The sequence below is a fragment of the Panthera uncia genome, chromosome X, assembly GCF_023721935.1.
Source record: "Panthera uncia isolate 11264 chromosome X, Puncia_PCG_1.0, whole genome shotgun sequence".
Classification (NCBI taxonomy): Eukaryota; Metazoa; Chordata; class Mammalia; order Carnivora; family Felidae; genus Panthera; species Panthera uncia.
This window is the reverse complement of record NC_064817.1, coordinates 13,955,198-13,973,233: the sequence shown is the minus strand read 5'-3', so window position 1 is coordinate 13,973,233 and position 18,036 is coordinate 13,955,198. Positions and strand designations below refer to the sequence as shown.

General features: G+C 40.9%; 1 protein-coding gene across 2 annotated transcripts in view; it reads right to left on the bottom strand.

Moving 5' to 3' along the window:
• Positions 1-4,261: 4,261 nt before the first annotated feature.
• Positions 4,262-18,036, bottom strand: part of CDKL5 (cyclin dependent kinase like 5) — a 198,762-nt gene continuing 184,987 nt past the window's right edge. For both annotated transcript variants that reach the window (XM_049643537.1, XM_049643538.1), the window contains exons 17-18: positions 13,919-14,038; positions 4,262-11,395 (exon numbers count right to left, since the gene is read on the bottom strand). In XM_049643537.1, coding sequence (XP_049499494.1) covers positions 11,009-11,395; positions 13,919-14,038 — 507 coding nt within the window. In that variant the 3' untranslated portion in view covers positions 4,262-11,008. The remainder of the gene's footprint in view (positions 11,396-13,918; positions 14,039-18,036) is intronic.

The following is an 18,036-nucleotide window of genomic DNA, read 5'->3' as shown; positions in this document are numbered from 1 at the left end:
TGACACAGATTGTCAGAGAAAATGGTGGTAGCCTAAGAGCTCAGGTCCTCTACAGTGGTCACATCAGACACAGGAGGGGAGTACGGTTAAGAGGAAAGAAGAAAAGAATGAAACTGTGAGGCAGTGATAAAGGTTCTCCAACTAATTGTTCATGTTGGAAATGTTTGCTTTGTAAAGGTTTAATGAGATAAAGTCACATACCGTACAAATTTCAACCATTTCAAGTGTACAATTCAATGACTTTTAGTAGACTCAGAGTTGAGGAACCATTATCACAATTTTAGAAAAATTTCATCACCCCACAGAGAAACCCCGCACCCATTAACCATCACCTCCCAACCTACTCGTCCCCGCAGCCCTAGGCAACCACTGATGGACTTTCTGTCTCAGTAGATTTGCCTATTCTGGACATTTCATATAAATGGGATCATTTTCTGCCTGGCTTCTTTTGCTTAGCATAGTGTTTTTCCAAGTTTCATTCAGGTTGTAGCATGCACTTAATTCCTTCTTCTAGCTGAATATCATTCCGTTATATGGATAGGTCACATTGTATTTATCCGTTCATCTGTTGATGGACATTTGGGTTGTTTCTACATTTTTGGCTATTGTGAATAATGCTGCTATAAACACCTGTGTACAAGTTTTTGTTTGGACATATGTTTTTATTTATCTTGGGCATATACCTAGGAGTGGAATGCTGGGGTCATATGGTAACTCTACGTCTAACCTTTTTAGGAACTGTCAGACAATTTTCCAAAGGGGCCACAGCATTATGCATTCCTACCAGCAACATATGAGAGTTTCAGGTTCTCTACGTTTGTTATCATCTTTTTGATTAGAGCCGTCCTGGTGTGTATGAAGTAGCATCACTCTCGTTTTTGATTTGCATTTCCCTAGGACTAATGATGCTAAGCATCTTTTTTATGTGTTCACTGGCCTTTTGAATAACTTCTTTGGAGAAATGTCTTTTCCGATCCTTTGCCCATTTAAAAATCAGGTGGCCTTTTTATTAACAAATTGTAAGAGCTCTTTAGTATTCTAGATACAACCCCCTTAGGAGATACGTGCCTTGCAAATACTTTCTCCTATTCGGTAGGTCATCTTCTTACTCTCTTGATGGAGTCCTTTGAAACACATTTTTAAATTTTGATAAAGTCCAATTTATTCTTTTTTGTTGCATGTGTGTTTGGTGTCATATCTGAGGTACCATTGCCAAATCCCGATCATGAAGATTTACTCCTATGTTTCAACAGTTTTATAGTTTTACTTCTTACATTTAGACCTTTGATCTATTTGGGGTTACTTTTTGTATATGGTATGAGGTAGGGGTCCAACTTCAGTATCTGCACGTGGACATCCAGTTGTCCCAGCACCATTTGTTGAAAAGACTTTTTCCCCACTGAATGGTCTTGGCATCCTTTTTGAGAAATCAATTAACCATAAAGGTGAGAATTTGTTTCTGGATCCTCAATTCTATTCCATTATAGGTCTACCTTTATACCAGTACCACACAGTTGTCATTACTGTAGCCTTTTTAGTAAGTTTTGAAATTGGAACAGGTTAACTCTCCAACTTTGTTCTTCTTCAAGGCTGTCTGGGCTACTGAGTCCTTTGAATGTCCATATGAATTCTAGAATCACTGTGTCAATTTCTGCAAAGAAGCCAGCTGAGATTTCACATCAGAAATCGCTCCATACTTGAGAATAAACAATGAGATACTGAGATCCATAATACGTTAATCTGTAGGTAAACTGTGTATAACAGCATATTAATTATTTACTTCATTTAATTTAGAACAGAAAGTATAAAAACAAGACTTTTATTGAGGGGCATCTGCAGCCTAACAGAATCTTGCTATTAAACACATGAACTGTGTTTGGAGTATGATTTTTTTTTTTTGGTGCGGGAAAAATCTTGATTAAAAAACATACATATAGTGTAGCACAAACTCATTATTTTACCTTATGTTAACATGTTTACTTTTATTCTCACAAATGCTAGAGTGTGGTCTACACTTTCAGGAGATTTTGTTTTTTGTAATTTTTTTTTTTTTTACACTTATTCATTTTTGAGAGACAGAGACAGAGCACAAGTGGGGGAAGGGCAGAGAGAGCGGGAGACACAGAATCGGAAGCAGGCTCCAGATTCTGGGCTGTCAGCACAGAGCCCGACGCGGGGCTCGAACTCATAAACCGCGAGATCATGACCTGAGCCAAAGTCGGACGCTTAACCAACTGAGCCACCCAGGTGCCCCGTGGAGATTTTTTTTTTTTTAATTACGGTAAAATATATATAACATATTGCAGGAAACTTTTAAACAACTAATAACGTGCTATGAACAAAGAAGTAGCATTAAGGGTTGCCGAGATGAAAAACAAAAATCTGAGCTGATTTTGGTATGGAGTGTAGGAGAAGGTTACTTGGACAACGCAAAGGTATTTCAAAATAAAGGTACCACTATGAATTCAGTGTCCGAGGCCAGAAAATTACACCCCTAAGGTGAGCCTCTGAACAGGTGCTGACAGAAGCCCATCTTTTTGTCTACCTGGAGTGTGGGGTGCCAAGGCCTGCTGACAAATGTACAGCTGTAAGGGCTGTGGCTTCCCGTGACCCCAAGAACAGCTCCAAGCTGGGTGCTTCTTAACCCTGACAATTTTACAAGGCTGATGTAAATATCAAATAGGATAAATACATGTAAAGTGCTTAATGAGCTCTCTAGAACTGGCAGTCAAGGTTCAGGGACATTGCTTCTCAACTTCATAGGGCTGCCAACCGAGGCACAAAAAATAGCTAGCTAATATTTACCTAGAACTGATAAAGTGCCTTGCAGGTTATCATCTTGTTAAATCCTCACAATTCTATGAAGTAGGTACTATTATTATTTCCATTTAAAGATAAGGAAACTGAGGCACAGAAAAGTGAAGTAACTTGCCTAAGGCCACCCAAGATCTAGGTGATGGAGCTAGGATTCTACTTGGGCAATCGGACTCCAGAGCCTGTGCTCTTAGCCACTTCACCGGGCCCTGGACCTCCAGTGACTTGTTTCAATGAAATGCTCGAATTCTCGAGTCAAATCAATTACCACCCGCCGGGAGATGAGAGGAAACATGCGTTGCTCCATGTCACGAGCCCCACATCAGTTTTCTACACACGGAGATGCCGGAACTGCATGGCTTACTAGTTGTTTACGGGCGTGGGTTTCACAGCGAGCACACTAGGCTTCAAATCCTAGCCAGGGGACCTGGGGCAAGGTAACGTAAAGTCCAGCCTCAGTCTCCTCGTCTACAAACTGAGGATACTACTCGCTTCACTGCACTGCTGTGAGAAGTGAATGTAGTAATAAAAGTGAAACCCTTGGCATTGTGCCCCGCCACAGTAAGTGCTGCAAACAGAAAAATTATAAGGCCTGCGTGCTTTGACTCAGTCTTTATAAAAATTATAGTTGAAATCACAGGCCACAATTTTCTGGGACAGTAAGGAGAAATTTGGGAGTAAAGAAGTTGGTGACACAGTGCTTTTAAGAATGCCAATCACTGGGTTTTAGCTCCTACCCTCTGTTTAGAAAGATAAAGAACACTGGAGAATATTTATACATGTTCTCACACAAGTGAAGTTCTTTCCCCCATTAACAATAGGACCCACTGAGCAAATGCCCAAAGACAAAAGTGAGGGCCCAAAATGGTCAGTGTATCTGCCCCCCGCCACCTGTTTTTGTAAACAAAGTCTCACTGGAACACACCAGATTCATTCCTCTGTCTACTGCCTGTGCTGCTCTTGCACCACGACGGCAGAGCCGCGTGGAGGCAGAGTCGAGTAGTCAGAGACCTATGGCCCACAGAGCCCCAAATGTTTACCATCCGGCAAAAAGTTTGCCAAGCTCCTTCATCTTTGCTTTCTCCATCACACTGAGCAGGAGGCACACATCTTCTCATCCTCCCAAACCACCAAGCGAGCGTCTAGCAATGTGCAAAGGAGACGACACAACACCGAAGTGCGAAAGAAACCAGTTTTCAAAATGCCAGGAGGAGAAAAAAGCTTTATAAATTGGAAAAAAAGAGAATATCATCATTAAATAACAGGATTTGCCCTGCTTTAACATTACTTTCTGTCCCTTAAACTGCTTCCAACTTCAAAGGCCCATTATCCCCCATTTGAAATCAAATGAGTTCTTTACAAAGAAGGAACTAACAAGGAGCTGCTTGCTGTTCAAAAGCGAGGGACCACAGTGCTCAAGATGGGGACGGCCTGGCAATCACATCAGTCAGTGCAAAATCTGCATTTTATTAAAGACATTTGGGAAGATCCATTCAAAAATACATTGTGCTCAGTAAAAATTGACCATTTCATGCTGATAATTAAGGTTACCACGGAATAGATATTTGTATAATATTTACAGCAACAATAGAAATTTTACAGAAGTTTAGAATGGAATACATGCCAGAAAAAACTTGATAAGATGTACCAACACATGATACAAAGAGTTATATAAACACTTTACAAATGGTTCATAATTAGCTTGTGAGGAATTTAAATATTCAACACTTTAAATTCAGTTTGGATTCAAAAATTAAAAAGGTTAACACCACGTCACACCCTTGCCACAGTAAAAAGTATGGAATTACACTCTGTATTATGGATTATAAAGTCTGTGCAATTAAGAATTTCCACTGATTCTTCATCTACCACAAATTTGGATGTTACATCATTCTGGCTTATCCCTATTTTTTATTTCATGCATGAGTAGGGTTCTCGAAGTCACCCTGCCCTGTGTCTTCCCAGATACCCCCTTTGAACTTCCTAGAGATTGAAGAAGCTCAGAACAGTCTTCTAAGTATATACAGAATAACTACCTGAATTCGAAATGGCACAAAGCAATTCTTGGAGATAGGAATTAGGGGCAACTATTTTGTTTGGTTTTATTGTTTCTGTTAATCAATCCAAGTTTACAGTGAGAATCCACTTCTCGCGATCATAGCTTACCCCTCCAGCCTGACTCAATCAGTGACCAAGAAGGAAACAAGGAGAGGGAAAGAGACTGAGAGGACTATACTCACTTGTGTACCTCTAGTGAAAATGGAGTTCGTACGAGCTTTGCTTTCCATTTTGGAAAATCTAAGCCACGGTGGAGAACTTAAAAGTTCTCCAAGAGAAAAAGCTTCATTTTTTTTTTTTTTTCTTGAAACTCTGAATGCTTTATAACTAGAGCTTTTGATGACTCTGGCGATAAACACTTTAATCCCCCAACAGGGACAAAAGTCAAGGCATCTACCTTTTCTATTCCTGGGTTTCGTCTGATTAGCCCTGAAGCAGGGCACTAGGACAAACTTGTCTATGCCTGAAACGAATCAGATCAGGCTTTTGGGAAAGTAACATCCCAAACCAAAGGAAGTCCTGAGGAATTCTTAGCAGTCTGTCAAAACGGAAGGGCTGGAGGAACAGATAAGGCCTCTTTCTCCCTGATACTCTGTGCTGGAAGAGTAGCAAACAAGGCAACTTCTAATCTGCATACAACATGGAAACTGATTTTTTTTTTTTTTTTTTTTTTTAAAGATTCCAAAGGAGGGTCAAAATACAACCCGAGGATCAAATGGGGTTCAGAGAGCGTAACCTTATGGGTAATGGAGGGCCTTAGAAGTGAAACCAGTTTCACTGCCGCAGTTCTCTGGCCCTGGAAATCCAACGTGCAGACTACTACAAATTTTTTCTGGCAAAACAAAAGACAAACTCCCTCAAATCTGGGAGTGAACAGTTATTGAATGAAGATACAATGTAGGTCATGATCATCTTTAATATCCTATAGGAAATACACAGAAAGGTGGGCCAGTGCCTGGAGTAGAGAAAGGTGGAGTCAGGACCAGGCCTAACGCTGATGAATCAACAAAGCACTAAGAGAAATGAATATTTACGTAGTAACTGACTTGGCACAAGTCTATGATCTTTTATAGTACATTCAGTTAAAAAAGAATAGAATAGAATAGAATAGAATAGGATAGGATAGGATAGGATAGGATAGAATAGGATAGGGCGGCAGGCCCAGAGTTTCCTCGCCACCTTACTTCTACCACATTGTGTGTATACAGACAGACAGACAAGGGACTCGCCCTGTCACGGCCTCATTTTCTTGCATTTACTTATGGTTTCGAAGACGGAATTTTTTACCCAGCTGATGGGTCACACCCCATATAGATATATTCTATATATCTCAGCTGGTTAAGATACAAAATGAAGAAATCAGAACCACTTACAAGTTTTTGTTTTGTAAGATGGTTCTTTAAGTCTCTGAGAGAACGTTCTTGTGAGATTCTGGCCCTGGAGATTAGCAACAGGACACTTTTCTGCAGGCCCTTTTAAAGAAACCATTTATCTATTTATTTATTTATTTTCTTATTTTTTTAAGTGTAAATCAGTTTTCTCTGCCTACACACTTTAATAGTGATGAACTGAAGGAGGCAAGGAAATATTTCAATATGCTCTGACTCGGTTCAGTGTATCACATACCACATCCCCAGCTCACAACAGTATGAGTCTGTGGATCTCAGTGCTCACATGAAGCTCAATATCCCACTATAATGTAGGAGTTAACGAACTTCTAGATATAAAAGCAGTGCTCTCCAGAAAAAATGTTGTGACCAGGAGAGAATATGCAGATTTCTGAGTCCCAGCTGAACTCTGGGAATAAGTCGCAATGAGCGATTGATTGCCCTTGCTGAAAGTTGGGTCACCACCAGGACCTTGGTGAACAGAAATGGACAGAGCCTTCTACACACTTGAAAAGTAACCCTCTGGCCGTTAAAAAAAGTTGTACACTTATTGAGTCATTCTCAATACATAGCTAGAAGAAAAATAAATGGCTTTTTTTCCTTATTTACTCTAAAAACTAGTTTAAGAAGTGAGGATACTATGACGTTAACTAAGATAAGGGGTGCTGGGAAGGGAAAATGGGATAGCATTTCCTAGCGAAGTCCACTAATTTTCAGATTAGGAACATGCTAAACTGGCTAACTCTACAACCACAACATACTTTATAATACATGACACGACTAGAAACTAACCAGCACAGCTCTGAGCTTAGAATTAAAGCACAACTGCATATGGCAAATCTTAAAGCAGGTTTTAAAACAGATTTAACCAAAGCGTACAGCACAAACACTCCTGTAACAGCCACATCACAACCACCAGTAAAGAGTTTTTTGCTTCTAATCGGTCTGTCATACGCCAATATTTGTAAAGAGCTATTAAATGACTTGAATAAAAAACAATGACATTTTCTTTTGGGAGACACAGCTAAAAGCCATGGATGCCTTTGAGCAGTTGGTAAAAATCATGCCAATCTGCCAGGCTGCTGCTTGCTTCTAAATATAAGCCTCATGGCTCTGTGAAAGATTTTCTAAAGATGGTGACCTAGAATTTAAGTTCTCAAACACCTATAAAGCCACTCTGGTCTCCTCCCAAAGAATGCACCGTTTAGCAGGCCCAAGACAATGAAAACAAACAGGATTCCAGGGATTCAAAAAGAGTGGTAGAAGATTCTTTCAGAGACTAGGATACTGAAGAATTCATACCCGCAGTTTCTCCCGTAGCCTGGAGAGAGCCAGGACAGAGCCAAGCTCTGCAGACGAGTGGGCCTGGAGTACAGTAGAGCAGGGTTTCTCAACCTCCCCACTATTGACATTCGGGGCTCATCATGCTTTGTTTGTGGGGGGGTCCTGTGTACACAGGATGTTCAGCAGCATCCCTGGCCTCCACCCACTAGATGCCAGGGGCACCCTACCGCTCCCAGTTATAACAACCAACCATGTCTCCTGACATTGCCAAACGTCCCAGGGAGGCAGAACTGGCCCTGACTGAGAACCACTGCTACAGAGACGACTCACTGGAGCTCCTTAGCACGGAGCACTTTTGATCTTGGGCTCTGAAGAGGCTAACCCTCAGACTGAGACCAAGCAAGGTTCAGTAAAGTTCATCCAGGACTTCAGAGAAGAAAAACGAGGATGGCGACAGAGCAAAAGTAGAAAAAGAGCGAAGCAGAGTTTCTTTTCAAAAGGTGATCAGCAACACTTCTCTAACACAAAGTGATTCATAAGCCTTCATTCAGCCATAGTCTATCCTTTAGGAAGTAAGGGCAGAGAATAGAACGTGGACATCGTAACTTTCCCTTCCTAAAGAAAATGTAGACTTTCGTGACTTTAAATCAAGTCCTTCTCATTGTGGATGGCAATTTTTGTGAGGTCAATGATTCATCAACCGGAGGAAAACAACAGTTAAAAGCTAAGAGAGGGCCCATTAGATTTGAGAGAAAACTTGACCATCCCCCACAGCGAGCAGGAAGAGAATTATACATGCCAGAAGTGTGGATTGTAGTTCACTTATTACAGCTTACTGAGGTCGATGAAAAGTCAGAATGGACAAAAGCTGAGAAGAGGATAAAAGAGCTACCTCAAAAATACTAGTTGAAAACACTGTAGATATTTTCTGGCTCAAATCTGGGAATGTACGAAAAGTATGTATTGACTCTTCATCAGTTAGGTTTACTTTGCTCTAGGTAGAAGGCAATTATTCTAGCCCTTCTTTGAAGAACCATCATGAATATAAATGTTCTGCAAACATCTGAGATCCCAGTGTTAGCAAGGATGAAAACATGGGAAACCAGCCCCTAGGTGACAATGAGCCTCAAATGCCACAGCATGGCAATGTGACTGCGCAGTTCCTAAGCGCACAGCACAGTGAGAAGTCTTTCCGGAGGAAAAAATGTAGTTTCTGGTCTGCAAGGGGGGATACAAGGTACAAATTTAGTATGAAAAAGAAGAGTTACACACCCTTTCAGAGTCATTAGTGTCCAGGCGAAAACTGCTAAGGTTCGCGTCACTTATATAACTGAGCAGCTGCCTGGGAAAAGCCAGAATTCAGAGCTACTTGAACAGTACAGAACTGGTGAAAGAAACAAGATATAAAAAGAACTGAAGAGCATGCAGACTATTGGTTGGAATCAACTTGTTTTAATGATAGTACCCAGTTGAGTTTCATTTTAGTGCCTATTATACTTATTAAAACCAAATAAAAAGCACCTTAAAATGACCTCTATATATAATCAATACACATCATTATAGTAGTTATATAAAAATGTAATATGCACACAATTTAAGCTTCAAAGAAACCAAGACCTTTTCATTATAATCTTCATAATTATCAGAGCTGATTCTCAAAATCTCGGGGGAGGGGGAACAGTAACTCAGCACATTTCAATTATCCTGACTTGATTCAGGGGCTTATGCTCTCAGAATCCTGGGACAAGTAATAAATATTGAGAAGTTACCCCTTTGAGGGGTGTGGGATGGGGGAGCTTTAGAAATATTATTGCTAAGAGACTACTTCCAAAAATCTAATTCTTTTGATGGACGGCGTTGAGGTGATTTCTGTCAAGGATGGCCCAGAGACACTGGGCTATAACCCTTGCTGGCGAAAGGCCTTGATGACGCTTGGGAGTAACTTGGGAGTTGAAGGAGATCAAATGAGGAAAAGAAGTCCTGTTCTGACCGTGTGTGTGTATATACTGATGTACATGCTAACCTTGTTATAAATGGACAGTCCCAGGAAGAAAGAGTGAATACAGCAATTTTCTCTACATCTGGAATTGCTTCTGGAGCCTTTGAAATATACTGGAAAGAGCAACAGCAACAACAACAACAACAACAACAACAACAACAACAAAACACTTAGAAATAGAAATGCCGCACATGTATCTCACACCCCACCAGCCAAAAGTCTCCGGTACAGTGCACAGGATTCAGGAGCATAGAGCTGGTCTGCAAGACCTGCAGACAGGTGCCTCTTACGAACTTGCAACTAGGAATGTTCGCTGGCAAATCTTTGGTCTACACTCTACACTAACGCGAAGGAGAAGAGCATATTCTCTCTACGAAGACCCATGAGTCACCCTGGATCTGTTCTCCCCTCAGGTACAGGGATCGTCCCTGGATGCGAACAGGAGCCAACCGTGAGGACGGAGACGAGGCGTGCTGAGCTCTCACTGGCCTAGCTGGCTTTCTTGCCTGTGGGTTCGGAAGGAGATGCTGCATCTCATCTGCTACCAAGGACCACGTCTAGAGGCTACTGCTGGGGCCTAAAAGTTGAGCACGGTTCCCACTGTTGGTCACACAGAGCCACAATTCAACTCCCTTGATTAGAAGTATAATACTCACTTCATATCACAAATGTATAAAAATATGGCAGATAGTGTCATAACGATACTTTCTTTAAATGATTATATTTAGAAAACAGACAGATATTTACCATATATATATATTTATATATAGAATAAAATACTCCTGATGCAATATATAAATGTTACTGTTTAGTTTTTATAGAAACTACTGTAGCTGTCCCACTGCTTCACAATGTTCCAAACAGCTCAAAATAACTTTACATTTAACATAAAAGGTATGATTAGAACAGTACAATATTAATTATAAATAAATGTTACAAATCCTATCAAATATGGGAGTTTAGAAAACAATTTAAGACATACAGTTAGTTCATCTGCTAACCCTTCAAAGGGATATGCTTGGATTACAATAAACCCCACGTTTAGTTTAGGCAAAAAAAATCTGTGGTAAGGGCATCGGTCAACATGAATTCTTCTATCCCTTGCAGTACCAGAACATGCCCTGGCTTTCCCAAGTTCAACAGGGATTGCACTAAAGCTGGAATGTACAGGGGAGAAACTGGCAAGAATGTCTTCTTCCTCAGTGGCACATTCTATCCATTCTCACACGAGATCCGAGGGGACTGGTGGTCCCTAAGGAACTCCTGTGCCTCTGAGATCCCTGACTAGCATTTGTGGCCGTGAGGAGCCAGAGGGCTCCACACATACAATATTGCACTCACCTTCATAAAGCTGAAAATACTGGCTGACCACCCCAGCCCAGCCCAGCCCATTCCCCACCCACCCACACCCTCCCGTCCCCTCTCCACTGGCTTACCTACCCCCCATCCCCTACCCCAGCGCACACTACAAGGCTGTCTCTTTTAAATCATTCAGATTTGGCATTCGAGACCGATTTGTTCTGTTATAAGGGTGCCCGTTTGGCCCACTCTTGGCACCCAGCTGTTCAGAGTAGGAGGGCCCCTCTGTGGCACTCCGGCTCACAGAGGACACGTGCCAACCAGGGTCCATCTGACCTGGCAGCTGGAGGGCTGGCCGGCCCTTGGGTGTGGGCTCCTGCCGGATGTTACTGCTCCCGCCAGAGGCCTGGCTCAGGGGGTGGATCCGAATTTCTGAGAAGGAATTTTTGGCTTGTTGAGTTGTTAAGGGCTGGAAGCGGGGGTCTGAGGAAGCCGGGTGATTTGAGGCTGAAGAGAGATGTAACAGCTTACGCAGTGATTTTAACGGCTGGCTCTGAAAGAAAAGAGGAGAGCGCACATAGGAGTTCATTTAGAGTAGACTGGAGAGCTGCGAGAAGTGAGCACAGATCTGAGATGACTGCTTGTAGCCAGCACAGAGGGCACGGGGAAGGAGGGGCTAAATCCAGCCTTATCTGTCCTTCTGTTCATTTTCAGATAAGATCAAAGTTATTTATCTTTAATGACAACTAGCTAAGAAATCTAGAGCTGGTGTGGTGGCGGATCAAAGGCTTAGGCACCTTCTATCTGGCTGCATCCCATCTTCACAGGGAAAGGATCTCCTGCTTCAGCCAGCAGGGAGCAGCAGAAGGAACATGCCTCTCCCTTTTTGAGAAGACTCCCCAACAGCTCCGCATAAAGCTGCCACTTATTTTTCACAAGCCGGGACTCAGCCATTCAACCATATCTAGCGGCAACAGAGAACTGAAGAAATGTAATGTTTCAATTAGGTAGCAGTGTACTCAGCTACAAATTGCATATCCCCCTTCTGTTCTTATCTCCCTGATTTTCCCTTTCCCTTGACATTGCAAAAATCTAAACGTTCCCTTTCCACACTTTTACTTTTTGGGGGGTAGGGTAAGATTTGAACACTGAAAAGTGAGCAAAGCAGAGAAAAAGGAGCAAAAGCCCTACAGACGCTAAAACACAGTTCACTCACAGGAGGTTCTGGATTTCTAACATGGGCTTAAGAGCTGCCCTGCTTGTCTGCTGCGTGGCTGGAGCCCAGACCCCACTGGTGCTGTACTGCGCAGGGGGATTGTGCTTCAAGGCAGAAGGGAGGGTCCTGGCAGCCATCTGCCCCACACTGGCCAACTATTCTCAGGCAACTGCTGAAATGTGGGCTTCCCCACTGGCGAAAGGTGGCTCACTCCTTCTCCTCCTCTATGTGCTGTGTGATGAGGCCACCATCAGAAGAGGCATGTGAAAGCATCCTGAAATTCAAGGTCCAGGGACCCTGCAATCAGGATGTAGCCCTAGCCTCGGGGCACCTCTGGCTGCCAACCTTCAAGGGCCATGCGTTTAAGGGCTCAGCAAAGTTTTAATAAAATGTCGATGATCTCAAGGAACAGAGCACTGAAATCAAAGGGAAATTGCTTGAGAATGGACTCAGGTAGAAACTGCTCCTGAGGAAGCATCCTCCGTGGCCATTCCAAAGTCTGCCTGAGAAAGCTCTGTGGTCCCCAGGGAAGGTGGCACAGTACGGTACACACCGTAAGTGTGTTTTTTGTTATTGAAATTGGTATGATAACACAATGCGATTCCTGGTGATTTTTATGGCCCTGACCACATGTAACTATCGAGCAATTACAATAATTTGGGTCCAGCTGGATATATAAGGTAACCTGAAAAGAGCTTCTTAGCGAAACAAATGGCTACACAAAGAAGGTTCTAAAGTCCCACGTTCTTTTTTATAAAACTGGGAAGAGGATGTCAGGCCCTCACTCAGAGCCCTGTGCTCTTAATTCAGATACATGTCCAATAACATGGATATCTGGTTCCCTACACCTTCTCTGTCCCCTTCCCTCCTCCCAGCCTATACTATGTGAGAAGCAGAAAATATAAAAGGTTGGGCAAATGCAAGTGAAATCTGGGAACTTGTGTCAGTGGCTCTAAGTAACAGTTAAAGAAAGTAAACAAAAAACCTATGGAAATAGACCCTCTTCCTCCGAATCACAGAAATCTGTGGCCATCTATAGGTACAAGAAGTCCTAGAGCCTCAAAAGCTCATACAGGCTATCAGAAATTATAGTACAGAGGAATACTGGGTTTATAAAAATATTAATATGATCAAAAAACTAGTTAGATTATGTTACTGGGCTCATTATGGGATACTGAAAAGATGCAATATTAAAACACTCCTAATCAAAACAGTTGTTCAAAGGAGATAAACCTCAGTTACCTAAAAAATTTACTGATTGCATTTTCTGCTTATTCCCCCTATGGCAGATAAATGTGATTGCACAATACTGTCTAATATGCAGTTCCTAATGCAACTGCTCAATTTCTATCAAAAATAGTATTGATTTCATAAGTTTATTCTTTCAAGAAAGGTTATCATGTCTGTCTTTCAAGGCCTAATTCATATGCTACCACATTTAACGAAACCTTCATCTTCCCACTCTCACCTCCCCTGCATTTGATGGCACGTCTCACTTTTTACCATGAATGATGATTATTTATAGATTCTCTCTCTCTCTTCTAGGATATGTAGTATTTATGGGCTGGGACCACACCTTAATTATCCCTCTTAATCCCCTCCAACATCCACCCACCACGCCCAGCCTGGGCTAGCTGAAGGCTAATGGAACCTCACTTTTTTTCCCATGAGGACATGGGTCACTGAAACAAGATTCATTTGGACTCCCGAAATGCATCTGGCTATTAGAGAGGGTATATTCTGAGGAGGCTCTCAGCCTTGTTGTAACACAGAGGCTAAATTCCTCAACCCTGCCCTCCACTCAAGAGAGACAGCCACTGCAGAGTCTAAGAATCTAGGAGTGAGGCAGGCACTGCTCACTTGGGTCTGTAAATCAGAGATCTTGTCAGGACGCCACTCCTTTGGTCTGCTGCCCGGGGTGCTAGCAGAGTGAATGGCTTTCTGTAGCGTCAGAAGGTCAGGGCCATCAGGATTGGGTACCTAGAGCAGAATATGGACAAAGATTCAGTAAGAACCCCAATAAGCCTAATTAAGATATGCAACCACACCCAAGAGGAGAACAAAAGCAAATCAAATGAAACCGAAACTCGACCTCGCCGCCCCCCATAAAAAAAAGAAACCAAAACTCTCCCGACGTTCACAATGCAAGTGATGCCAGTTAAATTCTGCTGCCCTCTTAATAATTTTCCCTGCATTAGGAAAAATTGGCAGATGTCATGCAGCTTTGTTAAAACCTCAACCCTTAAAGCATTCCCATGCTGTTAGTTTTAGTCGCTGTAAGAGAGAGCAGTTAAATTGGGCTGTACCAGGAACTGCTGTCGTATCCTCATTCCATATTGCAGTTAGGTTATGAACCAGTTCAATAAAACAAAAATTTGCTCCTGCTGGGAAAATGACCCAAACACTGTATTTGGCGGTGCCCAAAGAAGGCTAGCAGGCTTTCAAGGATACCAAAGTGGGAAAAGTATGGTTTGAATCATATTCCCAAGACACCGCCCAGCATATCTGGGTCTAGCGTTATACACTATAAAAATGCTGGAAATTTGTGCCACAAATTCCAGATGAATGCAATTGGTCCATTCACCGATTTTGGTGAACACAGAATAATGCCAAATGCCAAGCAAAAGCCCTGGCTTTACATTAAGTGACCAGCAAAAGCTAGAGCCAGGCAAGGAAAAAGCAAATCACCAACCAAGAGAAGGTGTTTTCGTGGAGCCTGCTAGCTCACTCAATTTGGTCAACTCAACTTGGTTTCAAAGAACAAACTGCCAACCAAGTGTTAACAAACTTTGTGAGTCAAATGAAAAGACACTGTTAATTGTAAATGTTAATCAAATTCTTTACAGGAAATAAGGGATTTTATGAATGCCATCTGCCGACAAGTGGGTAACCAGACAACCCAAACTAGTTCTTCCACTAGTTTGTTTAATAGCTTTTTATGCTTCAACTTCCTTAACTGATTCAGAAAATCCAGAATGGCAAAGAATTGATATTTCAGTGAATTTATGGAACTGGCTCAGGTACTTAACTAGCACAAAGAGAATATGACCCCATGAAAATAAAAGACATGCTGTTGTCATCAGTAAAACAAGTTTACTGGAGCAGTTTTCAGGGCTACCATACATAAAAATGGGTACCATGGGTGGAGTGACTACAGGAAGCTTTTTCAAAGAAGAACTATGCTTTAAATGATTCTTTGAATTAAAAAGAGGAAAGAGGGATTTCTTGATGCTTGGATTCTCCCCGTTGGTGGAATCTGTCTGCAATATAAGATACAAATAAACTAATTGCAAAAAAAAAAGAAAAAAAAAGAGAAAAGAAAAAAGAAAAGAAAAGAAAAAAGAAAAAGCAAAGAAAGAGAAAAAAAGAAAAGAAAAAAAGGTGTTCTTACTGAAACTCCTAGCCCTTGGAAGCCCTGATACTGTTAAATATTGATAGTCACTTAAGGAATCCCTGTGCTGTTGTGTGCACCTAGAAGAAGTTCTGTGTCATTTCTCACTTGGACATGAAGATGCCAACAATGTAAATTCAAGACCTACAAAAACTTCAATGTATATAAAGAACGTGTGGTCATGATCCTTACCTATAGTAGGAATGCCTAGAAACCTACACATATCTATTCACATTGAGTTTAACAAAACATTTAAGGATTTATTTATTATCAGAAATACGATTATTATAAAGAACTATGTTTAAAGAGCTACTGATGAACTTCAGTCTTTTCCTAATTGCTAGAGAGGACTTCAGCAACTAAATAATTGACCATGTAATCTGCCTATAGGGGGGGGAAAAAAGAGAAGATACTGCAAACCCTTTTGAGCATGGTCTATTGAACCAGAAAACATCACTTGGAAGAGGAATTATCACTGTTACAGGATTCTACCATCAAGGAAGAAGCCTGGTTCCACGCTGTTAAAGAAATATTTACCCCATGGAAACTATGTGGCACAATTCAGAATACAGGTTTTCAAAGTGAAAAAACAAAGTTCAATCTTTAAATTGACGCATGATTACCAATTGAGATACTAACTAACTAGGCTACAATTACCAAGTTGGCAAAGTCACCATATGCTCTGAGGGCTTATGCAACTCTGGATGTGGAACTGAGGCCAGATTTCCCAAGGCGGCTTCCAGATTTGCTTGAGTTAAAGCAGGCACCTTTACAATACAGAATTATTTTTTGGCACCACTCTTCCCTGTTTTGGATAGCTCAATTGTCAGAGATTGAGAATATATATGAAGGCATTCATACCACACATGAAGCCATTCAAGGAAGATAGCCCATGAAGGATTCTGTTCCCATGATGGGATCCCAGGGAAGAATTTAACTCACATCGCTAAGGAGACCACAAGAGAATTCCCAGGAATCAGTGGCCAGAGACTCTCCACCAGAGATAGGCCTGTGGCATGGACTGAGTCTGGGCCTGTTATTTAGAAGACCCCACCTCTAGTTCTCCCAACTGATTATGTGACTTTGGGCAGGTCACAACTGGCCTGGGTAGTCTTCTACCAGTGAAATAAAGGTGTTAAACTAGATTTAGGACCCACTGAGGTTTTAAAATGTCCTGTTTCTCTATGTGCACTGGGCATTACATTTCTTTTTTATTTTTTTTAATCTTATGCAAATGCCACAAAGCTTTAAATCTTTCAAAGCTGGTTTACCTAGTTTCCTTTTGCTGAGTCATAGAAAGTGAAAAACAAAACAAAACAAACAAAAACAAAACAAAACAAACTACCTTTAATTCTGTTTCAATACTCACTTGAAGGAGGCAGAGTTAACATAATGCCAGGCTTAGGAGCCTGAGATCTGGCAGGATATAGAGGGCTCTTTGGAAATCTTACTCTAGATACCAAAGTCCTTAAAAATTTTTTTTCTTTTAATTAAAAAATGCAGAGGCACAAACAATTTTTGACTTGGAAGGCTTAAAGCATAGTGGCCTATACAGAGATATTTTGCAGTTACATTACATACCGAAAATGAAATGTATAAAAACCTAAAAAAAGTAAGTTCAAGTGGAGAGACTGTTAGAAAATAATTTTCTTATTTATACTAACCTATACTTTTTGAAAATCTAAAATTTAAAAACCTAGAATTTGAACCAGATCCTGAATAACAGAGTCAATCAACATATCAACTCAGGCCGTAGTAGGCCAGGGGCTTTAGGTTTAATGTTAGTCTAATGCAGACTGACATCAAAAGCCAAATCTATACACAAAACACCTTCAATTCCTTGGTTCCTGCTACGTTCTTCCACTTAATTACCCCACAGTGGCTACAGACCTGAGGTTAAGAACAAAAACAAAATCCTCAGAATAAAAATAACAGTGGTGAGGAGAGGTAGCCTAAGTTCAACGTTCATGATGGATAAGTATGTTCTACAGACAATGATAAAAGTTTTACTTTATTAGCACTTTAAATATTTTAAGCTCCTCTACTTTAAATAAATCTGGCCTATTTTATTCATCCAGTGTAAATAATAAATGTAGCAATATTTGAGTGGCATTTTGATTTAAGTGAATTTCAGTTAAAGGCACAGGTAGTGTTTTTTTTTTTTTGTTTTTTTTTTTAAACACTTCAGGAATATTGTGCCGCGATTAAAATGAAGATAACAAGATCTGTGTAGTAAAATATATATTGTGTGTATGTGTGATTGATAGATAGATATATTTACTATTAAAAGCCAGGACACAAAACTATACTACAAGGATTACTATTATTTAAAACAAACTTAAAAACCACCTTCTTTCCGCAAACATGCATAGGGTAAAAGCTAGGAGAAATATACCAAAATCTTAATGCTAGTTGCAATAGGGTGATAAGATTAGAAAGCATTTTTTTCTCAATTTTTCTACAATGAGCTCATTTATTTTACAATGAAATATATCAATGTAACAAATAAGCAAATGAAAGAATAGTCTAGAAAGGTAATCTAGAAAGATCTTTATTAATACTTCTAAAACATCTGTGATCCTTACTT